Genomic DNA, 25802 nt, shown 5'->3' with positions numbered 1-25802 from the left:
GTGGAAGAAGGAAGTTTACAATAAGTGGAAGAAGGGACTGACCCCTTGGGAGGATTACAAGAATGCCACCAGAGCGTGCAGGGATGAAACAAGGAAAGCCAAGGCTGCCCTGGAATTAAACCTGGCTAGGGATGTCAAGCTCAACAGGAAGGGCTTCTACAAGTATATTGGAAGCAAAAGGAAGACCAGAGAAGTTGTGGGCCCTCTGTTGAATGAGACAGGAGCCGTGGTGACGGAGAATGCAGAGAAGGCGGAGTTACTGAATGCCTTCTTTGCTTCTGTCTTTACTGCTCAGCCCAACCCTCAGGAGTCCCAGGCACCGGAGGAAGTAACGGAGAAAGAAGACGACTTCCCTTGGGTTGAGGAGGATCGAGTGTGGGATCAATTAGATCAATTAGATATTCACAAGTCCATGGGCCCCGATGGGATGCACCCGAGAGTGCTGAGAGAGCTGGCGGAAGTCATTGCTGGGCCACTCTCCATCACCTTTGAAAGGTCTTGGAGAACAGGAGAGGTGCCTGAGGACTGGAGGAAAGCCAATGTCACTCCAGTCTTCAAAAAAGGCAAGAAGGAGGAGCCGGGGAACTACAGGCCGGTTGGCCTCACCTCCACCCCTGGAAAGATGATGGAACAGCTCGTTCTGGGCTTCATCTCAAGGCATGTGGAGGAAAAGAAAGCTATCAGAAGTACTCAACATGGATTCACCAAGGGGAAATCATGTCTGACTAATCTGATAGCCTTCTGTGATGGCATGACTGGATGGACAGATGACGGGAGGGCGGTAGATGTGGTCTACCTTGACTTAAGCAAGGCGTTTGACATGGTCTCCCACAACATCCTCATAGGGAAGCTCAGGAAGAGAGGGCTAGATGAATGGACAGTAAGGTGGATAGATAACTGGTTGAAAGACAGAGCTCAGAGGGTAGTGATGAGGGGCACAGAGTCCAGTTGGAGGTCAGTGATGAGTGGTGTTCCCCAGGGGTCAGTACTGGGTCCAGTCCTCTTCAATATATTCATCAATGACCTGGATGAGGGCATAGAGTGCACCCTCAGCAAGTTCGCCGATGACACAAAGCTGGGGTGGGGCAGATGACACACCGGAAGGCTGTGCCGCCATACAGAGAGACCTGGACAGCTTGTAGATCTGGGCAAAGAGGAACCTTATGAAATTCAACAAGGGCAAGCGTAGGGTGCTGCACCTGGGGAGGAATAACAACCCCATGCACCCGTACGGGTTGGGGGCTGACCTGCTGGAGAGCAGCTCAGCTGAAAGAGACCTGGGAGTCCTGGTGGACAACAGGATGACCATGACCCAGCAATGTGCCCTTGTGGCCAAGAAGACCAATGGCATCCTGGGCTGCATCATGAAGAGTATGGCCAGCAGGTCGAGGGAGGTCATCCTCCCCTTCTACTCTGCCTTGGTGAGGCCACATCTGGGAGTACTGTGTCCAGTTCTGGGCTCCCTGGCTCAAGAAGGACAAGGAACTGCTGGAGAGGGTGCAGCAGAGAGGTACCAAGATGATTAGGGGACTGGAGCACCTCTCTTATGGAGAAAGGCTGAGGGATTTGTGTCTCTTCAATCCGGAAAAAAGACGGCTGAGGGGGGACCTTATCAACACCTATAAATACTTAAAGGGTGGGTGTCAGGAGGATGGGGCCAGGATCTTTTCAGTGGTGCCCAGGGACAGGACAAGGGGCAACGGGCACAAACTTGAGCATAGGAAGTTCCACCTAAACATGAGGAGGAACTTCTTTACTTTGAGGGTGGCAGAGCACTGGCACAGGCTGCACAGACAGGTGGTGGAGTCTCTTGTCTCTGGAGACATTCAAAACCCTCCTGGACGCGTTCCTGTGCAACCTGCTCTAGGTGACCCTGCTCTGGCAGGGGGGTTGGACTAGATGATCTCCAGTGGTCCCTTCCAACCCTATGATTCTATGACCTCAAGAAACCCCTTCCACCCTCCATGATTCTGTGATTCTGTTTGTTTGGGTTCTGGAGGTCACAAGATAAATGGAAATAGTTTAGAGCCTGAAAACAAACTGGATGACAATAAAGAATACAGGCTATTACAAGAAAATGCAATAGGAACCCAAGCATCGTGAAAAGATTAAATTCTGAGCTCAGAACTATTTTGACTACTGCACTGCTTAGTGTTTCATATGCCATTCAAAAACTGACTCACTAAGTACCAAAGATTAGCTCCTCCTACTTGGAACAAGGGAACAGAGCAATGAAAATAAAGCAGCACTTTCCAGACAGAAACTAGTAGATCTTCTATCTGGAGTATAAAGAAGAGTGCAAACAAAAGTCTATGTCTTTCTCTACTATACTATACTGGGAGACCAGGAAGTAGATTATTGTTTTCCTTGGCCAAAAGAGTCTCAATTAGTTACAGCATACCTAAATTGAAAGGAGTATTCTTTTCCTGGAAGAAAGGCAAAGAGAAGCCAGAAATCCACACAGGCATTAACCTTTAAAGCCATAACGCATGCTGGGAGGGTGGCACAGAGGAAGACAACCAGAAGAATAAGAATATGCACATAAACTTATACTTAAATGTGTAGCCAAACAGAGGGTTTAAACTTGGGGTTTATTACAATATTTGTAAGAAAAGGGAGACAGTCTCCTGCTTCGCACGTTCCTTTGAGAGTTCACAGCTGGTGACCACCAGTGATCCTGACATTAACAGGGAACATACAAATTCACAACATAGATTGAATCCGGACTTTTCAACTCTCAACCGCAATACAACTGCAGAATGCTATGCTTTGAAAAGAATGTTTATTCAGGTGAATTTCATGAAACTTAGGTTTCTGCTAAGGAAAAGAGAGAGACATCTATTCCATAAGCAGAACACCAGCTTCCTATTTAATGTCCTCTCAACCACACACTCCAAAATCCCCAGAGTCATTTCATTTATTGAAATTGCTCAAGGAAAAAGCAAACCAAAGCAAAGCTTTTGAAGCAAGAAGATGCTTAGAATCTTGCTTTCTAAACAAGGGGCTTAGAATTCTGACTCCTCTAATCTTCTGTTTGTGAATTATTAAACCTTGCCCATCACTTTTGTTGATGTCGTACCCCATTACAACATGAAACCAGTGAAATGTAAAGCAGTTGCTATTCTCTCCTAGCAACAAGTCAGCAGTTAAACGGCACACAGTATGCTTACCCCAGACTAGACAACAAAACTCAAAGTTCCCTGAAAATAAGCATTATCACACTTCATGCCACAAATTGCACTTGTTTTATAGTCTTTCAAACTAAAAATGAGGGAAGGAACGTAAATGAAATTTTCTGAAGTGACACTATAGAACTGCTTGTGGACTTCTAGTCCAGTCCAGTTTTTTTTTAATTTTTAAAGTATGGAAAGGAGAAGCCATTAAAGAGATAGAAACAGCAAAATTTAATTTTCATCCCAAACTAGGTGACTCAGCAAGATACCACTGCTAGATTTAGATTCCTGTTCTTTTTTTTTTTTGCCTCAGATTTCATATAAGAATGCTAAATGGGAAAAGACTGCAGAGTGACCACAGAGTTCTATAGCAATAACACAGGCCATTAAGAGTTCTAACATCCCACAGAATGTATGTTTTAAACAACACTAGGAGTAAGGATAAATGCTTTTGCAGCAGTCTATGACAACAGCTTTAGGCGTATCAGCAAATCCACTTAGAAAAGAATGCACCCCATGACCCAATTACAACACAATCAACAGTTTTATTTTGGAGATCACCCAATTGTGCCTCAGTGACAAAACAAGAGTCTGGAGCTATCCCAGTGAAAGTCTGGCTGCAGAAAGTTTTTACACATACAAAATCATAATTATGTTGAAATCGGGGCACTTGTCCCTCCTACAGATGCTATACTGATGCCAGCTCCTAGTGGTTAAAAGAAAAAAAAAAAAAAAGCAGAAGAGAAAAATAATGGTTGCCTCTATAAAGACAGGTCTTCAGTAACCTAAATTCTAAATTTCAACTGAAGTACTGAAGAACTTACTAGAAACAGAAGAGACAATTCAAATAAGGTTCAACTTGAAGACAACTCTCTCATTGTTCCAACAATTGCAGTTACCAAGTCCATTCCAAGCTGCATTTGGAAATTTTAGTGACAGGTGTAACAGTATTGCTACTTTTTCTCTGTTGCCAACTCTGTCTACATCAGAGGAAGTGAGGTGATGCGCTGGTTTTGGCTGAGGTAGAGTTAATTTTCTTCGGAGTAGATAATTTGGGGCTACATTCTGGATTTGTGCTGGAAACAGTGTTAATAATACAGGGATGTTTCAGTTACTGCTGAGCAGCGCTTGCAGGAGTCAAGGCCTCTCCTGCTGCTCGCGCAGCCGCACCACTGAGTAGGCTGGGAGCGCACAAAAAGTTGGGAGGAGACACAGCCAGGACAGCTGAGCCCAACTGACCAAAGGGATATTCCATACCATACGATATCATGCTCAGTATATAAAGCTGGGGGAGGAAGAAGGAAGGGGGGGGACTTTTGGAGTTACGGTGTTTGTCTTCCCAATTAACTATTACGCATGATGGAGGCCCGCTTTTCTGGAGATGGCTGAAGACCTGGCTGCAGATGGGAAGTAGTTAATGAATTCCTTGTTTTGCTTTGCTTGCATGTGCGGCTTTTGCTTTACTTATTAAACCGTCTTTATCTCAACCCACGAGTTTTTCCTCACTTTTACTCTTCTGATTCTCTCCCGCATCCCCCTGCCGGGGGGAGTGATCAAGTGGCTGTGTGGGGCTTAATTGCTGCCTGGGGTTAAAACACAACCGGTGATTCGTTCTTCATTCACGCTGACAGCAATGGCATCAAATTGCAGTTACAAAAGGTTTTCTTTCTTTCGAAACTGTACTCCTAGGAGTGCATCTCAAACACAGTTATAAAATATTTAGATTTATCTCATTTTGGACAGATTTCTTGGTTATAACGTTCAGGCTTGAAAAGGATGAAGCAAACAAGATATTAAACCAGTTCTTGTCTGTCTAAAGATAAGATTTGCGGAATTATAAATCCTGGGATTTACAAAACAGTGCTTGTTAATTTCAAGAAGGTCACCCATGGCCAAATAAAACCACCCAAGGACTAACAGAGATGCTGATAGGCTTTTAAAAGGAAATTTAAACTTCTCTGTCTTCTCTGGATTTGTAATGGAGTATAGCTAAAAACATTAGCAAAGCACTTTGTCTTTTTTTCCCCAAAATTATAATTAAGTTGCATCTATACAAAACTGTCAAGCCCAGCAGCTACCACGATTCCTGACAACCTCAACTACACTAAGGTTTCTAAAATATGGAAAGGGCTTTTGGCTGGACAGCAATATATGAAACTATTTTTGAACCTTTTTCAGCCCATGGGCTCAATTAGAAAATTGAGCTTATTGACAATGGGTCCTTTTTCTTCATCAACTCTTGAAGATACTGAGGAAGTATCCCAGAGTTCCTGAGTTCACAAACTGAAAACCACTAACTCATGCATGTTTAGTCATCCAAGAAGTATCCAAATTGTGGGAGGGACGGCTGCAGTTGACACCCAGTTTTGTAATCTCTGTAGACTCAGTCAAGATTTTTGTACCTTGAAAATTATGTTCTTTATATTATGTTCATAATTCATTATGTTTATAATGAATTATAAACATAACTAATTATGTTTATAATTACATTCATCTGCAAGTCAGAAGCTGAAGCACACTTGGAAGGCAGCATGTGGGAAGGCTTAAGTATTCCTGTATGCTGTGTAATTACTATGCAAAAAGGTGAAATTCAGTCTCCGAGATTCTAAAATACGTACTACCGTAAGAACCAATTTCCCATCTCAATATTTTAAAAGCTTACAATTATTTAGAATTACTTTTATCCAAATGTTTCTACTGTATTCAACACTATTAATTTCATGTTAAGTCTCAAAATGGACTTTCCCAAATGAAGACAGAAAGTATAGCACTTACCAAAACCATGCAACAGCGCTATCAACCTTATTTTCTAAAGCATTAAGACAGTTGTGCCGTGCCTACCTGAAAGTCAGTCAGACTTTACAATGAACTTGAGCAATTTCAGTTGCAGCTACCTCAAATGGAAGATAGTGTTGATGGACAAGGGATAGGTTAACACAATGCCATACTTTCAAGGGACAGCCTGTTTCAGAGATGGCCTAAAGCCAAGATCTCAGCTCAGCTGTCTGTCCATCACCAAGTATCACACAGCACATATACAAAACTACAAGCATTTATTTTGGACTTGTTCCCTTAATTTCTGTCCACTGGAAATAAAATACTTCTTATATCATAATGTGTGTTTTACATATTGCTCAACAGTAAAGGTATTCAACCTCAGGGGGGAAAAAAAAAGGCAAAAAAAACCCTTTGCCAACTGGTAACAAGCTTTTTTAAACTTTACAGATCCTTTCTTCTGTAAGATGGTAGGTAGTATCTTCATTGCTATCAACTGCCAGCTATTATGTGTCGCGTTTACTTTTTCTGCACAAACCACTGTTTGGACAACTGACAACTATTTTACCAAACAAGAGTTCTAATGACTCTTGCATAGTGATTTATGGATAATTTTACTATTCCCTTCTCACAAAAAGAAGATCCTTCTTAAGAATAGAGTCTCTTGTCATCCTGAAATTTATTATAGTGCTGCTGATCATCTGATCATTTTAAGTTCAGAATCAGAGTCCTAAAAATAATAGGTCTTAAGGATCTATTTAAAAACTACCTAGTTTTATTTAGGTTCATGTGTTCTAGTTTTCTTACTTTAACCGTGGAGACTAAGAAAGTTAAGGAAATTGATTGTTTGTTTAATAAACTGGGGGTGGGAGGGAAGCAATTATCACATGAACTGCCATTACTGTTAGGCTATTTTTGAGGTACCCATAGAAGTATCCAAAGCAAGTTTCTTAGCAGAAAGAAATTATACTAGCACAATTTTTATCAGAAAAGCTGTATCATTTCCTGTAGCTACAACTCTGTCAAACTTAAGCGTCTAATATCTATGCAAGGAAGTTTACATGCATCTGGTCATTATTTTTTCAAAAATTGTTTCCAGAATTGGTATACAAACTTCAGCCTTTAACATTTGCAAAAAGAAGTAAGCTTCTAATGTTTCGCAGCATATTTGGTGGACCCAAGTGATTATGGGATCCCTTCTAACTCTATTGCTTCTTTTCGCCCTCAACTAAAATTAACAAGTGCGTGTCATAAATAAGTGCCATTTCTCTTCTACGCTTTATTATAATTCAACTACTAGAAGTTTAGTTTTCTCTCTTTACTTGCTTTTCCTTTCCCCATCCAAAAATCAGGGGCAAAAAAGATATTTTTCTCTTGTGTTTTTACAATCACAGTAATTCTGTCAAAACCCATCCTCACCGCCGGCACGCATCCTCCCATTTAATTTCAAATAATCCGGGGCTTGAGCTATTCAAAAAGCTCAAGGCATAATCCCTTTCCAAAATGTCTTCTCCGAAGTTCACGGTTGTTTTTTCTTTCCGTTATTCCTCTCCTTTCCCTTGCAACGGCACACGGACGATGTTACCGCACCTCCCCAGAGCTTCGTTAGGAGCAGACGTGCAGAACTGCACTGCGAAAAACGCCTCGCGGCAACACCCAGAGACGAGGAGAGCGGACCGAGACCCCACGAAACCAGTTTAATCTACAACTATTCAGACGACACGTAACGGCGACGAGTTAAGCACATAAAACCCCGCCGGGTTTCACGCAGCAGACGTTATCAGGGCAGCGTCGCCACAACGCCCGGCCGGGCAGCGCGACGCGGCCACGCGGGTACCCGCCCCACGCGCGTGCGGCCGTTAGCGGCTGCCGCGACGGCATACCGCCGCGTGAGGCTCTGTCCGCCCAGGCCCCGCGGCGGCCGCTCAACCCGGCACCGGGCGCTCCGCGGACTGGGACGCTGCTTCTGATGCGACGCGAGGCAGAGCTGCGCGCAGGGCCGGGCTGCCCGGGTCGTTTTTCTTCCGGAGACACCGCCTCCCCGAAACCGCGCCCGCCCGCCGAAAGGTGGAACCGAACGGGGAAACGCCGCACCGGGCCGCCCTCACCGAGGTGCGGGACCGGGCTGCGGACAGCACCGCGGAGCCCGGGTCGGGCACTCGCGCGGTCCCGCCGGGCCGCACCGGGCCTCTCTCACCTGCCACCGGCGGGGCCACCCCGGCCCCTCGCGCTCTCCATCCCCAGCCCTGCCGTTGCTATGGGGCCCCGGCCGCCGCGCCCAGCCCCGGCCTCGCCGCTACCCTTGGCAACGGAACTCGGTACTGAAGCGCGGCGCCATTGGCCGAAGGCGCAGCACGCGGCCCGCCCATTGGCCACGGCGCCCCTCAGCGGGAAGGGATGAGCCCTGCACATGCGCAGGACGAGGGCCGCCTGCGGAGGGCGGGAGCCCAGGCCCGCCCCCTTCCGCGCGCGCCGCCGGGCTGAGGCGGGGGCGGGCCCGGCCGTGCTGCTCCCGCCCCTCCACCTCCTCCGGGGCTGGAATGGCAGCCCCTTCAAGAAGCCAGGTAGGTGAGAAAGCTCTTTTCAGAGCCACGCCGTTCCCCCAGGAAGCCCGGCCCAACATAGCCCCACCCCCAAGAAGACGCTCCCCGCGCTTTTGCGGCGTTTCTCAGGAGGAGCAGCCAGATGTCGCACGGGGCTCGGCTTAAATCACTTCCCCTCTTCATCCTTGAAAGTAACATTGTCTATTTGGACATGTCTTTGCACATAACAAAATTACTGCTCCCACCCAGGTCGGATGTTGGCCTGTCTCCTAGAGAGCTCGGAGTTTGTCTTCACCAGTATGTCGGCAGCACTCAGCTTCCCGCTCTCCTGCAGATATTTCATTAGATGAGGCCGCCGTCTCCAAGTAACCTTTACCCCATACTCGTGCTCAGGAGTATCTGTAACCAGTACTGCTGCTGACTCCCCTCTCCCACAGGGATCAATATCGAATGCCAGCTCTTTTTCTGGATGCCAGGCATGGCTGCTTCTTTGTGGCAGAGTGCTGTTGCTTCTCCAGTTCCTTATGGAAGGCACCTGTGGAGCATCTACACCTGGTGGACTAAAGACTTCTGGCTCCACAGACTGGGGAGCAGGTAACAAAGGCATTTCTCCGCATTTCTCAGGACTGTTCACCTGGATGTTGGCTTTTGCTGCTGTCCCTTTCTTGGGCCGGCTGTGAGTGTGCTGTGTGCTCTTCCTTGAGCGATTTGGACTGTCTGGTTGGTGGACTGCGTGTCCTTCTGGATTCTCAAAAGTTAAAGGAGGAAATTTGCAGGTTACAGCTCTTCGACAAGCTCCTCCTGCATGAAGTGAACTGTGGTTGGTATCCTGATTCTGGGGTTTGTGAGGACCACAATCCTTCTTCTGGCGTGCTTTCAACACCACTGACTTAGTTGTTTCGAATTGTGGGCACACCTGAAGGGAAGAACATAGTAATAATAAAATAAAAAAAGCACAATTTTCCCCAGACAAAGGAACGCTAACTTGATTCTACTCCCTCACATACCCCATCTTTTTTTCAGTGTGTTCAGTAAGTGGGTAATCTGGTCTGCAGCAAAGCAAATGAGTCACTATCCAAGCTGCTAAGCAGGAGACACCTCTGAACTTCAACATCATTTTCTGAAAAGTGATTGGGATGCAAGCGAGCTGTTCTCTGGCAACTTACAAAGCACTCAAGATTTGGGTTTTAAAGAAAAGTCTAACTGGCATCTAGTCCTGTAAGCCCTGCAGATTTAAAACAGTTCAGAGCTGGATCCTGTATCCTTCTGTCTTATCATAACTCTGAATAGATTCAATTAACTACATCCTCAGTCTCCCTGAACAGGTAGAGGTTGAAATGAGAGCAATATGAAATGACTTAAAGGATGCCCACTTAGCACCATCACCTTAGATTATGTTAACAAGGCCTTCACAATATTCCACCAAAACATCTTTACTGTAAAACATAGTTAATCTCTATATTCTGAAGTAACAGATCACGCAAAAGTCACTTCTAAAATTGGCTTTCTATAGAAGATGCTCAAAGCTCAGCAATCTACATTTCTTTGAGAGATTCTGGGCTTTTACTCAAAACCTGGAAATCCTTTTAGTACAGTATTGTTTATCTTCCTGGGTATCAATAAAAAGAGTCAGGTTCTGTTTCTTGCAATTTACTTTTCCCTAGAGCACACCAAACTGAGTTCTAGCTATGATAACTACAGATACCTTTCAGCATTCTTAAGTAACTACATAGTCCCTCGAAAAAATAAATGCAATTTAATTAAGCATAGTGATTGTCTGCTGTACAACTGAACTGTTTGAATGCAAAGCCTTTGTGCAGGAAAAGAGAGAAATGATTCCCTGATGGTTATATCCTGGCAGATACTTAAAAAGAACATAGGTGAACTACTAACCAAGGATATGGTTTCCTGACTTCAGCGAACATGTAGGGTAGGCTTTACCCGTGTGGGAGCCTAGCAGTCAAGAAGGTATGAAAAACTTAAATAACATCAAGAAGAGAGGAGCAGAATATCAGTTGCCACTGAAACAAGTTAACAGAAACTCTGCAGAATATGCTTCAAGAAGTAACAAACCTAGCAGGCTTTTCAAATGGAAAAAAAAAAATAATCTAACAGTTTCAGTGCTGATAGCTTCAAGCAAATTTTAGAATCATTGTGTGTTTGGAATCAAAGAGCTACGTACCAGTGTGGATATTTCCACCTCTTCCAAACAAAAAGAATGCTTATTGACAGCAGTTACTTTTCTTAGTGTTTCAGAAGCCATAGAACTAACTGCTTCAAGCATATAAAAAAAAATTAAAGGGACAAAAATTGTACGTGTCCTACTTCAAGGTTAAGGCATCACAAAAATAACTCCAGGTCACCAGGAACAAAGGAATGTTTCATGCAGGTTTGAAATCACAGTTCCTGAACCTGCTTTGCAAAGAGCAGAGGGTCAGGCAGCAATGATGCTTAAACAGAGCTCCCCTAGGTGATGACTACTGTTGTATACGAACAGTCTGTCTTTGCAGCACCTGTTCGTTTAAAAAAAAAAAAAAGTCTTTACATGATATAAGGAGTATCTTAGGAACAGTCCCTGGAATATTTTGTCAGACCAGAAAAGGAGCCCATCAGAAGAGTGATACAGAGAGAAACTATTCAAAACACACAGAATGGAAAAGAGGGCAAGTTAGAACAAATAATCACAAATAAGTGAAAGCCTACGTTCTTTAAATTTAGCAGTGTCCAATTTAAATAAAACACCTAGTACTTTAACATGTAACATTTAGAGTTCAGCAGTTATTTCAGGCAGCAAGCCAATAAAAAAATTCCCCCTAATGTTTATTATGTACACGGTTTTCAGTTGGCATAGAAAACAGTGTATTCCTGATGAAAAACAGTTTTTCAGAAGACAAATGGTCATATTAATCAGTACACACTGCACGGTTTTAACCAAGATCTTAGTGGTTGTAGTTAGAATGTGAAGCAACTCAAAAGCACTTATTTATGCTTTAGGCAGCTATAAGGCCTTCAGGTCTGTAGTAGTAGTTTTCAGTATCCAGGACAGATAGCTTTCTGTTGAGACATACGGGAGAAACTTGAAAACCGTTGCTGTGGGATGTAGGGGAAAGGCTAGTCTATACCAACCCAGGCAGTAGAGGTGTTCCGGTCAACGGGTTTTGTGGGAACACGTCTTGGATTCTCGGCCGAAGGCAGCGGAATTTCATAGCAATGTCTGGGTCCCTCTCGCGGCCTCTCAAGGAATACCAGCTCTGCCTTCCTGGCCTTGTGGGTACATTTCTTCTTCGGAGGCATCAAAAGTTATGGTAAAACCTCTTAGAAGCCTCATGATGCTTGCTAGAGCCAAGTGGAGAAAGAGGAACGCACCCCAAGGAGGTGCTAAAGCGCTCTCAAATCTATAGAAGGCAAATAAATAGACTTTGAAGACAACCTTGTTTGGAAAATTCAGATCTAGTTTTTAACTAAAATAAAACACTTATGCAACAGTACAGTGTACATGTCTCTATGCAGACTTTTCCCTATCAGTAGTTTTGGAACTTCCTGTTGAATTTCAAGTAGATTTAGAAACGCACAGCAGAATAGATAAACACTCCAAAGCTTCATGAAAGCTAATAACCAAATACACTGGGGGAGACAGAGACACAAACAAGTGTCCCTGCTGCAAAAGGAGTTCTGAACTGGCCTTTGGGCAAGACTGAATATTACTGGAAAAATTAGCTTCTTACAAGAAAAACGTATTTTAAATGCACAAATCAGGCATTCTTCTTCATAAAAGTATTTTAGAAATAATTTGAAAGACATCCATCTGCTATAAGACCTGACTAAAATACTGAAATACAGAACCACCTATATTTACAGTAGGCTTGGTCACTGACATTTTAAGGAAATTCAAACCACTGGGAGAGAAAAAAAATTAAAGGAGTGGAAGTAGTTACGCTGCCGAGCCAGCTATGTCAAGTCAGCTATCAAAAAAAAATTTAAGGAAATAATTTCTTCACATTAGCTCAATACATAGTCTAGTCAGAGACAAAGAACAGTTTAGGAACTGAAAATCAGAAAAACTTGTTTTCCTTTTTCAATTTAATTCATAAAACTTGCTTGTGATGCTGAGATATATTGTAGGGCCAAGATAACCAGAAGCGTTTCAGTTTCTAGTTGCTAACTACTGTAATTCCTAATTTCAGGAATTTTCCATTTTTTAAATACAGAACATACTTTACGTTTCCCCCCTGTATTCTACGTATCTTGCACGATTATTATTTTATCTTACCTAGTGAATAAGCTTTAGTTAAAGTGACATTAAATTTAATTTTCCGTTCAAGAACAGCTTAACTCAGACAAGGAATTTTGAAGGGAACGTTTTCTGAGAAATGCGTTCTCTTCCCAAATGCGCAAGATCGCAGCAGCCCGATTGCTTACCGACCGCGCAGCCTCCTCAGGGACTCCTGCGAGCTGCCCCGGCCAGGTACACCCGTTACACGCCGAAACTCCACGGCCCTTCTCGAGGGAGCGCCCGAAGGCAACGGCCGGTACCGGCCACAGGGCAGAGCTCCCCGCTACAGGCGGCGTGCCTGCGGGAGGCTCCTGGGGCTGCCGTCCCGGCACAGGGCCCGCACCCCACGCGCCAGCGCATCTGTATCCCCCGCCGCCGCAGCCGATTGGCCCGATCCGCCCCGCCCCTTGCTACATCTCATTGGTCCGGGCCGGCACGTGATACCAACGATTCGCCAGGCGCCAAATTCAAACCGGGAAACGATCTCTTCTACCAGCGGTGGTGGAGGCCGGAAGCGCCGGAGTTGCCGCCTCCCTCCGTACCTACAGCCTGGCCGGGGGAGGTGGTGAGTCGTGACCTGTGTCCGGCATCTGCCCCTGCTGCAGCCTACTGGGGCCTCCCCACGGGGGCTGGAGGCAGGAGGTCAGGGGCTGGCGACTCCGTAAGAGCCGCGCTGAGAGCGTAGGGCGGCTGGGAGAGGGAAGCGTCTAGGCCCCGGCTGGGGCGGAGGGGCCCTGGGGGAACAGAGGGAGTCACCGGTGAGGGCGGCAGGGCTGGGGTCGGCGTGGGTGAAGAAGGAGCTAGGAGCCCCTCTAGCACTCCCTCCCTTACAAGCCCCCGGCCCGTGTGTACACGGAGTTGTCCTGGGCCTCTACTGGTAGTAGCAGCCCGAGGCCTTCATAGGAAGTGGCTTGCACCTGCAGGGAATGGAACTTTTGGAGGCTGGCTAAAGTTTGCTCTTTTGCCATTGTCTTATGGGGATCTCCCTTTAAGAGAGAGGAGAAGATCGCCAAGGTCCAGGTGTGTACTTGGGTGCCACAAACTGGGTGGTGGCCTCCGGCTGCTGGGCAGACCCTGATCTCAGGGCTGTCTGCTCCCTGCACCAGGGCATGAGCTGAGTTTTTAATCTGCCGGACTCTCTCTGGCTTGTATCTATGTAGGTGATTCCTACTGAGAATGTTCTTGTTTACTAGCTGGCCCAGTCAAATCTACCAATGCAAAAGGCCTCTCTTTGTTATTTGTTTCTATTCTGCCTGCCATCCCTAATGGTAAACAAGTGCAATTTGTGTATTCTTATTCTGGTATAGTTTGCTGCAAGAGACGGCCTCCTTGAATGGCATGATATTTATAAGTGGTGTTCTCAGAAGGGACACACTGCATTCTACCCTGAAAGCAGCATCTCTGAATTTTATCTGCTCTGCTTTATAATCTAAATTGTCTGTTGTCCGAAAGCTTGACATTTAAATTGTATGATGCCCAATGATGAATTTGTCTGCTTCTTGACAAATCTGCAGAAGGAATGACTAAAGCATTTATTTTACATTTATTTTAAAGCACCTATCTTCTGCTGCAGTTATTGTATACCTCTGTAGTGTTCAGTACAATCTCTGCTTCCTAGATCTTAAACCATCTGTTAAATTCCCTTTTCTCTCAGGTCGTGTGATCTGCTGGTTACAGCAATGACATATAAGAATCAGGACTGATATTTCTATGTTCTAGCTTCTTTCCCCTCTAGCTTGCTGGCTGATGCTGGTCAAGTCACTTTACAGCTAAGTCTTAGTCTCCCTTTCTGTAAAGCACGTATGCATACTTTCCTCATTATTATGTACTCAGTTTGCATTGCAAGTTGGGAGACACAATCTACTCTGCAAATATGTCTCCTGTCCTGCTCACACAAGGTGTGGATAAAGGAGGTACAATACTATTTTCCAATAGCCTTGTCAACCTTATTTAATGCTTTCATTTTTTATTTTCCTTCCTTTTTTCTAGCTTTGTAACAATTGCTGAGAATGTGTGTTTTGTGGGGAGGCTGTGATGATTTGCTGCACTGTTCCTAGCTGTTCCTGCCCTCTACGCTCTTATGTTGTATCTTTTGTTTTGCAGGTTTTGTTCTTGTCCCTTTCAATGGAGAGTGACTGTACAGATCAATAATGAGGACCAGCCCTCGCAGGCCCTTAATTCTCAAAAGACGGAAACTGACCCTCCCACAGAAGGATACATCCAGTACTTCAGCAAGAGATGAGAACGGTGGTCAGGATGAAAAGACTCCTAAGCAGGAGCACAGCCAGGAAGACCGACACAACAGCCAACATAGAGAAAAAACTGAATGTGGCCTGCAGAAATTCCCAGCAGGAATAAAAATAATTGACCATCCTACAATGCCCAACACACAGGTGGTGGCCATCCCTACAAATGCTGATATCCAGAGCATCATAGAGGCACTGACAGCAAAGGGAAAAGAATGTGGCAACAATGGGCCCAATAAGTTCATTCTCATTAGCAGTGGGGGCACATCCTGTTCAGCAGATCCAACGCCATCACAGCATCTCCCATTACAGATGAAACCCAGTGCAGCAACTAAGGCTGCAGGTGGTCAAGAAAGAGAGAACAGTACACAGACACCTGGTCTTGCAGGAGGAACAACACTCTGGCATTCAGGAATTGATTCTGTGGTTGGACAGGAACAGGAGAGTAACAGTATGTAATCTTTACCCTTTTTTTTTTTTTTTCCTTCATCCTGACCGATAGACAGAGACATGTGAAGTGGGCCAATGAGTGTAGTGTTTGGGCGTCAGTATGCGGTAATGAAAACTTTTTTGTTAATTACAAAATAGCTATGGGTTTAATTCTAATAATCTACATAACTACGCATATGTAGTGAAATCTGAAGGATCTTAGTGGATATATTTTTGGTGAAAGAGATAGCGTGTAAAGGTGTATAGCAAAGCAAAATATAATGTTGGGAAAAAAGAAGGGCTGCATTGAAGAAATCGAGTTTAGAAAGAACAAAAGGCTAAGTTTCGTTTAGTAAAAGGGTTATGGCTGAATTCAAGAGTAACATAGAGTACCTTAGTCAGTGACAAAACATACAGACCAAGAGCTTTGAAAAAGAGATTATTCCCATACTTTAATAACTAAGTGGAAAGTCTCTTTATTCTTTGTCTGTCTTATGAAGCTGATGAATAAATGTTAGAAGTGGGATATATTTTACTTTGAAACACTGCTTAGATCGAGTTTGTATTTGCAACTTAAAATAGCTATATAGCTATAGTGTGGGATACTACAGCTTTTGGGCTGCAGTCGATTTTATCCCACACTATAGCACTGTCTGACAGGAACCCATAGACAGCTGCAATAGCTGCATGGCTGCAACCAACCTCACCAGAGATAACAAAACTGTTAGTTTTCATTGCTGCAGTTCAAAAACCTGGAAACGTCTGAGTTTCTGACTTGGGTCTTTCAGTTGGAGTTTGTCACCACTTTCCATGGCTGCTGCTTACTAAATTCATCCTTTAGCTAAAAATACCTGAATTCTTGAAGTACTGGATCAACACTGTCCTGTTTTGGTTGAGAGCAATAGTGTGGTTTGCATGTTTTTAAGGCTGTAGCTCTTTTCAGAGATTGGGCGGATTCACATGAAGTCAGGAATTCAAGGTTGAATTCCTTCCACAAGAAACGTTAGCATTGCAATACCATCTTATCCCTATCTTGAGACAGGGACACCTCTTTTAGAAGTGTGACTGGTGCCTTCCTTTTGGCACTTGAGATGAGGGGGGAGGAGGGTTACTTGTGAGTAAGCAGAGTTATGGGCTTGTTATTCCAACAGGCAGTGGTGAGACAATGAGCTCTGTGTTGGACAACAGTCTCACTAACATCCAGTGGCTGGGGAAGATGAGATCTGATGGGCTAAGTCCCTGTTCTGTGAAGCAAGAAAGAGAGAAAGAGAACCAGAGGCCTCTGCAGGAAAGAATCAAGGTAAGTAGGAGAAGACAACAGAGCATATGTTAAAACTTTTGATAGGTAGTAATCCATGTGGATCAGAAGACTTGCAAGAACCATCTTGCATCACCATCTCTAAGTAACACAAGTTTGGCATTTACTGATTTGAATAGCAGAACCTGGAGGATCCAGGGATGTTCCATGGCTCTTCTCGTCAACTTTGTGAGTGCTCATGTGTCATTCCTTCTGCCTCTCAGACAGAAGAAGATTCTGCTGCTGCTGCTGTTCCTACCGCTGCTGCCGCCGCCTCCTCATGGCAGGATTCAGTATCAGAAAGACCTCCTTACTCTTACATGGCCATGATCCAGTTTGCCATCAACAGCACTGAGAAGAAGCGTATGACTCTGAAGGACATCTATACCTGGATTGAAGATCACTTCCCATATTTTAAACACGTGGCTAAGCCAGGTTGGAAGGTAACAAGCAGGCCCTCCAGTTGCTGTGGGCCACAAGGTGATATTATCATAAGCCTTCCGTATGAAAATGAAAAGTTGTTCCCCAGCCTGCAGGGCAAGATGGAAATTAATTTAAACACGCCACCCCAAATACCCTCTCATTCCAGAAGTTCCTCATTCCACTTCTTGTACCCCTTTTCTCATTCTACTCAGGCAAGATGATGGGATGTTTCATCACTGAAGTAAGAATAGGGATCTCAAGACTAAATAGAATGAGAGACTGATGACAGGGTTAGCTGGGTTTGCAGTGAATATGAAGGTACATGTTGTCTACACTTCGGAATGTAATTCCACTGCCAGGGCAGTCATGTCTCAGGTAGGTCTTGCTGTGCTGATAACAAAATTACTCCTTTTCAACCTCCCCCTCGCTCCTTTCTCCCCAGAACTCCATTCGGCACAACCTGTCCCTTCATGATATGTTTGTCCGTGAGACATCTGCTAACGGTAAAATCTCGTTCTGGACTATTCACCCTGATGCAAATCGTTGCCTAACATTGGACCAGGTATTTAAGGTGGGTGCCTCATGCAAAGAAAATGTGACAGGCTATCTGGTTCCTAAATGCCACACTTAGCCAGATGCACCTTATTTTAGCAGAGAAGTTAAGCTGCTTTGATATCAGCCTTTTTGTAAAAGCTGGATTCAGTCATTTCTTCTGACAAATAAACCAGCTCTGTATTTGAAATAAAAGCTGCTGTGGCTGTGCATATGAATTGGACCTTCTGGGGGATGTGTTTATTCTTCAGGTGGTGTGCCAAATGTAAGTGAGCTTGTTCAACCTCTTTCTGTGTGCCTAATTCAAATTCCTAGTGAGAAACTTTCCACTGAAGTTGACCAGGAGTTCCTATGCTGTTTGCTTAGACAGGATGGAATTGCTCTAACCCAGCTGTGTATTCTAGGAAGTATCATTTTGTGGGAGAAACAGAGCTTATGAGTCTGGTATACGTGTGTTTAGACTCCTCTGTGTTTGCTGCAGTGGGTGGGCAGATTGACTCTTGTTTGCTGAGATTATATAAGATTAAATTGTCCCATATCTTCCCCCTTTGGTTGATAACTTCATCTTATTTTTCTCCCTCTCAACGCCTTGCTGCCACCAGCCACTGGACTTGGGGTCACCAACATCGCCTGAGCGCTCTGAATCAGTAAGACTTACCCTCTGGCTCGGGGCTTGGACTTCCATTCTCCTCTTGACAGTTACCGAAAGAAAGGACAAGAGGCTCGGGGAGGGGGACTGGGTCACTGCCACACCTAGTCATACTGTTCCATGCACACCCTTTTTGGGGAAAGGAGTCAAGCCAAAGGTTAATTGCCTTCAGATGATGTGCTCTTTCTACAGCTGGTAGAGCTGTACAGCTTTGAGTAACTAGAATTCTATCACTGAAGTAGGCTGCAATGAGCACCAACAGCCTTCGGAGAACAAGCCCAGACAGATTTCTGGTAAAATCCTCATCTCCATGGCAGCAGTCCCAATCTGTTCTGGGGCTCGGACCCAGAGAGAATAGGATCTCTCTGTGCTCCTTCTTCATTTTGGAACTCATCTGCATTGTGACTTTCAGAAGGATGAATCTGTTTGCTGTCCATCTTGCATTCAGCAGTTTTAACAATGACAGATTTGCGAGCAGCCAGTCAAACACTTTTCTGTCATGGCTACACCCCTGGCCTTTTTTCCATCTGCTTAGACTTCTGATTCCTCTGTTGCCTCTGCTATTCCACTTGAAAATTGATCTATAGTTTGTATAGAGACCCAGTGTACAATAAAGGTATTGTATTCACCTTTCCTCGGGCACTGAGGGCACTAAAACCAGGTCACTTCTGCAGTAGAGTCTGCAGCCAGAGCAGCACTGTCATGCCATCTCTTTTTCTACACAGCTTTTGGTTGGTAGCTGGCTTTGAGATGAGATGGCAGGGCTGCAAAACAGCATGTGGCACACAGATAGAGCCGGCATGAATGCTGGGTGCTAACAGCTGCTCTCTCTGTATTAGCGCAGCACAGGCTTCTGGATTTGCAGTTCTGAATGAGGCAGCAGAATAAAGGTGGATTCTTCTCTTTAAATATCTTTCTTTTTATCTTTCTTCTCTTTCTTATTTCTCAATGAGTGCAGCAGCAAAAGCGACATCTTCCAGATCCCCAGAAGAATACAGGAAGCAACAGCAGCAGCAAAACTGAACCCCAGAATGCACGTGAGTGTCTACATCAGATTAAGTTAAAGAGAATCAATCCCTGGCACTCTCCCAGATTCCCTTGGGAATAAAAGTGAAAATTGTTATCCAGATTTGCCAGCTTTTAGGCTTCCGGCTGTCAGGTTTGGAGCTGAAGGCAGTATTGCTGCGTCAGAGACAGGATATGATGGAGAGATGGAGGGGACTGGGTACTCAAATGGAGTAAGAGCAGAGCTTGCCCCAACTTGAGGGCTAGGATCTGTATGAAGGACTATTTTCTTGTTCATCAGACCTTCTGGCTTGGTATTTGTATCCTTAAAATTAGCAGAGAAGGCAGGTGAGCCTATCTCTGATGGGATGTTTATTTTGGGGTATTTAGAAGGACTTTCTGTTAGATGCCAGGTTTTCAAGAGATCGTAGAGGAACGCAAGAGGCTAACAAATCCATTCTTTTCCCTTCCAGGCCGAAAGATGAAACCTTTGCTTCCTCGCATCAACTCCTACCTGGTTCCGATCCAGTTTCCTTTGAGTCAGCCTCTTGTCTTGCAGCCTTCTATGAAGGTTCCCCTATCCATGGCACAGGGAGCATCTCTCAACAGCTCAGAGACTTTCCGGAGCAATAAGCGTGTGCGCATTGCTCCAAAGGTTGGTTTCTTGTTTTCTAAGTTTTTTTTTTTGTTTGGCTCTTTTTTTTTTTTTTTTGAGGGGGAGGGAGGAAGTTGTTGTTTGCTTGGGGTTTTTTCTTTTTTCTTTTCTATGGCTGTGCCTTCTGTGGACCCTGCTTTTCATATGGTTCCTCTGTGCATCTTTATTAGGTGCTCTGAAACTCTAAGCTCATATTAAGGAACTAGCCAGTGACAATCCTTGCTGTCCTTTTCTATCTCTAGGTTGACTATTACCTGCTAGTTGACCTGATATAAGGATGTTACTATAATTCACTAGAGGAGGGGTCTCTACTCCTTGGATGTGAATAAATAAGAATGGGAGAAATGGGTTTGTTCTGCCCTTAAAACATTCAGATTTTTTATAGTTCTGAAGAGACACATAACATAGGGAACTTCTGAAAGAGTATTTATTTGTATGTAGTCTCTTCCCAGAGGTTTTCAGTACCTGCTGTTTGCTAATTGTGTGGAGTTCCCAGTTATTCTGGGCTCAAGAAAAACAGCTATTAAACAGGTCTTTCTCTTGGCATCTCACTGACTGCTTTTGGATGCTTAGACATTGTAAAACTTTAACTTCTTCCATCCTGTCTAACCATAATTCTATTTTCCCTTGTGCCTGCTGCTTCATATTCTCTCTTGCTATGATTTATCTTTCCCCTGTGCTCTTTTTCTTTTGATAATCTCATTTTTTTTTCCTTTTCTTTTTCCTTGGTTTCTGGGAAAGCTGTCCTCATTCATTTTGTTATTTCACATGTAGGTAGTGTAAGGAGGAATCAAAGGGGTTACACTTTTCTAGGAGAATCCAGCTCGCCTTCTGCCTGTACTCCTATAGTTCCTTATAGCAGAAGTGGTCAGTAGGGCATGACTTCCAGTCACTTTGCTAAAATCCTTACCATGTGATCTGTAGGCTTTTTTGTATCTACTTCACGCAGAGATCAATCTCTATCTGTTGTTATAGTTACTGCTTTCTGAATGTCCTCCTCTTACTCATTCTGCTGTCCTAAAGTGTCAGTCTTTCTTTTCTTCCTTCTGCTATCATTCGGATTTCAGTGGGTTAGATCCTCGATAACTGACTGCATATCACTTGTGTTTCTTTGTAGATGTCACTCTCTGCAGACGAGTCATCCTCTTTACCTCCAGCTGCTGTCAAGGAGGAGAGTCAATGTGATGAAGGTTTATTTTCCCCAACCCATTCCCTAAAGGAGAGCAGCTCCCAGCCTGGTGAGGAATCAGTTTCTTTCCCTGAAACCGTCTGTATAAAGGAGGAAGAAGGCTCTCAGCTGGATGACTGGCTGTCACCATTTGCCTCAACCCTAACAGTAAAGGAAGAGCCAGGCTTGTTCCCCTCAGTCTCATCCACAAAGGAGAAGAAACAATTCACCATACTGAAGTCGCCATCTAAGGGTGTTTCTGACACGTTAGTTATAAAGAGGCGGGAAATGGGCAGATCCAGAAGGAAACAACACCTAGCGCTGCCTTGCTCAGAAGAGCCCGTCCTTGTTTTGCCAGAAAGCAATGGCTTTGACCCTTTCCGATTAGGGGCAGACCACCCCTTCCTGCAGGAAAGCCAGCCTCTTGAGAATGCATCACAGCTCAGCTGCTTGCAGGGAGAAGAGGGGCCTTTCAAAACACCAGTCAAGGAGATGTTCAGCAAATTGCCAGTTTCTTCCACTCCCAGCAAAGACTCAGCAACAACTACTCCCCCACTAGGGGGTCTTGACCAGTGGAAATCTGCATCCTTAGCCCAGGGAAGTCACGAGCTGGACTTCAGTCCAGTGAGAACCCTTCAGTTGCCATTCACACCTGTCCAGGAGAACCAGGATTTGCTGGGTTTTAACAGCACACCCCTTAAAAATCCCATCTTTGAGTCCCCTCGGGAACTGCTCAATACAGAATCCAGTGGCATGGTGCATGCCCCCCTCACGAGTTCTCCAGCTTTTATTTCTGAGTCTACTAAGCAATCATCTATTGAACTACCAAACTCTGGCTTTACTGAAAACCGGTCACTCATGGAGGGCCTGATCCTGGACACCATGAATGACAGTCTGAGCAAAATCCTTCTGGATATCAGCTTTCCTGGTCTTGAAGATGAAAACTTAGGAACAGACATTAGTTGGTCTCAGCTCATACCTGAACTGAAGTAAACTGGCCTGAGGACTGAATTTTACTTGTTCTGGTATCACAGAAAGCACTCTACTATTTTGAGATCTTTCCATGTAATCTAGGAAGACTGTCTGTTTTTGACTAATTCCTGCATTCGTGGGAACAGAAGGCATTATTGTCTCCTGCTAAGCTGGGAGACAGGCCCACTGGCTGCTATGAGCTCCCTTTATAAGCTGCGATAGACTTTATGTGCAACAAGATAGAACCTTTCTAACCCCATCCTAGAGATGAGAGTCCCTGGAGAGAGGTTATCAAGACAACATCTAGGTAGGCCCTGAATGCCACTTGCTACTCAAGCTGTTGGAGGAAATGGATGCACTCCTCAGTTATGTACAACAGGAAAGAGCCTGGGAACCTACTCCTAGCTCTGTCCTTACTTCCTTTTAATCTGTTCTCCTATTATTTAGTGTCTTCTGTGTGGTTTTAATGGCTGTAAATACTGTACATTCCTTAAATTAGCCCTTAATTATAATAATATTTTTATTCTTGGGCTGGTAAAGGGTTTGACTTAAGAGTGTTGTCCATATGTTTCACACTTCTTCTATTCTTCTACCCTAGATGAGAGCCCAAAATGCATTTGTGGGGTTTTTTTTTTCTACTTCAGAAACACATTGGTCTAGGCTGTTGTGAAGGTTGCTGGGGCAAAGATCTGAAAAATCACCTATATGTGACTCAAGTTAAACTGATACACGTTGTTATCTGGAATGCAGCATAGAATCTTGGTTTGGCTTCTTTTTCCCAGACCAGAATGGAGAGCTTGAATCAAGCTGCATTTTGTTTCCATATACCTATTATTATGCGCTTAGAGGATTAGGTAGGGTCACTGTTGCAATAGGATGGACTTCTATTCAATGGTTAAAGCTGCCCTCATCACAATCATCAGTTGAAAATGTAAAGAAGAACCTATAAACTGAATGCTGATATTTCCACTGAAAGGTGACCTCTGGAAACATAAGGCATGTTTCTCTAGGTGCAATAGGCCAACTCATCCCCATTCTCTAGAATTCATGTCAAAAGAAGAAATTGCCATGGAAAAGACCTTCTGCTTACAGACAAATGATGGCTCACGTATCTACATACTCAATAAAGCTCCCGTGGGAACACAGCTGAGTCTTGTCTTTACTGCTTTTGCTTTTAGCAGTGTGCTCAGGCAGGGCCATAGCATGAACAGCTGATTTTTGCTTGTGTAATGTATGTGTTTTCTGTGACCATGAGCAAGTGATCATTAGGTCGTCTTTAGTATTCCTCAGGCCGTGTTGGCCATACCACATTAGAGTTTGTTACTCAACCCCTTGCTTCGTATAATACACTTTTTTCCTGCTGTTCATGGGTAAATCCTGACTTTACAAGTCAGAAACGCACTTAGTCTCAAACAGCATAATACTACCAGCAGACTAGTTCCTGTATTTTGTAAATGCAAAACAAGTCTCACTCAAAAATTGTATTTCTGCCTTTCTGTATAAACACAAAACCAGATTTAGATGTGCGTGCTTTTCAGAACTGCAGTTCTTTTGTTTTCTTGTTAGAGGTTATTTGCCCTCTGAAGCTATTTCAATCACTTTGTGTCGATGATTATTTCAGTTTTTCTGGGGAGGAATACTGGACTCTTCTGATCTGTATTTCTGTCTGCCTAGCACAAATGGCAGCTCAGCTTGAGGCCAACAGTGAAAAATGTTTTACTAGGCTGTCATGTGAATTTCAGACTAGAAGATTTTTGTCAGTGGTTAGAAGTTGAAGTTCCATCACTTCTGATTTAATCTCCTTGTCTCTAAACAGGAAATAAGAAAGGACTTCAGAAATCTTTAGGACTAAGGACTGGTGGGTGCCAGTAGTCTCTTCAGTGTATTTTGTTTGGGATTAATTTGCCGATACCGCCTGTGAGGGCAGGATGTCTTGATTCCTTCTCTGCAAATGTCCTTCAGTAAGGAGTTCACGTCCTCCAGCCTGGATTGAAATGATCATTCCCTGATCAGGAGTAATAAGAGACTGCTGTGAAAACTGATCAAAGCTACACAGCACATCTGTCTCAAGGGAGGAGAGCTGAGGCGAAAGCCATAAACCTAGATGTAGGCCCAGGGCGGAGAAGAAATGGAGACCGAAGGCAAGACTGTGGTCATGAGGATGCAGAAGAGGTCCACTTGGTGGTTTGTGTCATACTTTTTGCTAGTGCAAGTTACGTAGTGTCAACGCTCTACTTGGGTTGCTCAAGACATCCTATCTCCCTTTCACCTCGCTTCTTGTTTCTCGAGAGGATACATGCATGCTGCCATCCAAGAGCCAGCTAACTAAAGATCATGTCTCCAGCAAATTATGAAATGCTCTTGTCCTCGGCGTGATGGGATGGTGTCAATTGTCAAATGACAGGCAGGTGATCCCTTGCCATCCCTGTCATGAACTTTGATGGCCACCTCGCATTATATCTTGAACATAGTACTGCCAAAGACTAGTTTCCTCTCCTGCTGATTATTCCAGTGGGAGCAGTTATATAAAAAAATCCCATTAAGCAGCCTTACCTACTGCTCCCACAGCAGATTTCCCAGTGTATTGCCCAACCTAATTCAAAGCCCCACTTGGTGAGGATTTCATCACAACCCTCACCAAGGCTACTTTATTTCTCTCCATCTGTAAGTGTTTGCCTGATATTCTATTCTGCCTAGATACTTTCCCTGATATAATCCTGTTACATTCACCACTGTAAAGTTGTACAAAAAACTATAAAGCCAGTGTCTAAGTGGCTGTAGCCAGCTTGCTGAAAATTATAAGTCTTGGTTTCTTCTGTTATTTCCCTGCTGGTATCTACATGTCACTATTGATGGGAATGAGTTGTTGCAACACATAAACTACTGTGAAGAGAAGTTGTTTGAGTGTGGAAGTCATGGATATTTGCATCTTTAGCAGTAAGAAGTTTCACATCTCTGTTGTCACAAAGGCAGAAGGACACTTTCTCTTAATATTCCGGGCCTAGCCCACAGAAGATTTGCAAGATTAAATGTGATCAGGTGTTGGAAGGCAGATAAGCATGGCACGAGGCAGGGAAGCAGGGAGCTACGCTTCTAATTGCTCACCAAAGCAGCTGTTTGGAGGATGTCAGATTAAAATTGGCAGTTTATTGCTGGAGCTCATTGCTTAGGTATCCCATATTTGAGCAACTGGACTGTTCAAGGGTGCCATCACTCAGGAGTGAAGTGACAAGTAAGACAGCTGTAACTCAAGCAAGTGCTAGAGGCATATGTAGTGAGGTCATAATGGGAACAGTGGAAGCAGGGCTACAGGGTAGGATTATTATGTTTTGAAAATGTTTGTTATGAACTAGGCTAGAACAACAAGACAATGGATCTGCCAGGTAGAAGTAAAACATAGTGTGAGAAACAAAACCAAAGGCATTATTTTGGACCGTGGGGAGCCAATTATTGAACTTGAGGTACACGAGCAGAGCAGGGACATGATTGAGCAGGACAGAAATTCTTCTGCAGTCAACTTGGACGTGTAGTAGAGAACTTCTTGAGCACAAGCCCATCATCCTCTCCATTATGCAAAAGCATACATTCAGTGCTCAGAGCTGAGCACCGATATTGCTGTCAGCCTCTGTTATACAGAAATTA

The 25802-nt window shown here is 44.3% G+C and overlaps 3 protein-coding genes across 4 annotated transcripts in view; 1 reads left to right on the top strand and 2 right to left on the bottom strand.

Annotated features, from left to right (window-relative positions):
- TULP3 (TUB like protein 3) overlaps positions 1–8483 on the bottom strand; it is a 38212-nt gene extending 29729 nt beyond the window's left edge. Inside the window, exon 1 of the mRNA XM_054182648.1 lies at positions 8146–8483. Coding sequence (XP_054038623.1) covers positions 8146–8360 — 215 coding nt within the window. The 5' untranslated portion in view covers positions 8361–8483. The remainder of the gene's footprint in view (positions 1–8145) is intronic.
- A 7-nt stretch (positions 8484–8490) lies between these two features.
- On the bottom strand, positions 8491–13020 carry RHNO1 (RAD9-HUS1-RAD1 interacting nuclear orphan 1). The gene is made up of 3 exons (XM_054182660.1): positions 12911–13020; positions 11618–11886; positions 8491–9407 (listed from the first exon to the last, which is right to left on the bottom strand). Exons 2-3 carry the CDS (start codon positions 11783–11785, stop codon positions 8724–8726), a joined length of 852 nt encoding a protein of 283 aa, XP_054038635.1. The 5' UTR covers positions 11786–11886; positions 12911–13020; the 3' UTR covers positions 8491–8723.
- Positions 8986–23262, top strand: FOXM1 (forkhead box M1). Of its 2 annotated transcripts, none has more exons than XM_054182627.1 (9): positions 8986–9085; positions 14868–15461; positions 16591–16739; positions 16961–17179; positions 17602–17730; positions 18314–18358; positions 19319–19397; positions 19839–20020; positions 21138–23262. In XM_054182627.1, the coding sequence occupies exons 2-9, from the start codon at positions 14915–14917 to the stop codon at positions 22179–22181; spliced, it is 2394 nt and encodes a 797-aa protein (XP_054038602.1). In that variant the 5' UTR covers positions 8986–9085; positions 14868–14914; the 3' UTR covers positions 22182–23262. The 2 variants fall into 2 exon arrangements, with proteins under 2 accessions (XP_054038602.1, XP_054038610.1); XM_054182635.1 differs by lacking the exon at positions 8986–9085 and adding an exon at positions 13238–13329.
- The last annotated feature ends 2540 nt before the right edge of the window (positions 23263–25802 follow it).

This window comes from Rissa tridactyla, chromosome 1 (genome assembly GCF_028500815.1).
Source record: "Rissa tridactyla isolate bRisTri1 chromosome 1, bRisTri1.patW.cur.20221130, whole genome shotgun sequence".
Classification (NCBI taxonomy): domain Eukaryota; kingdom Metazoa; phylum Chordata; class Aves; order Charadriiformes; family Laridae; genus Rissa; species Rissa tridactyla.
This window is presented reverse-complemented; position numbering and strand designations above follow the sequence as displayed.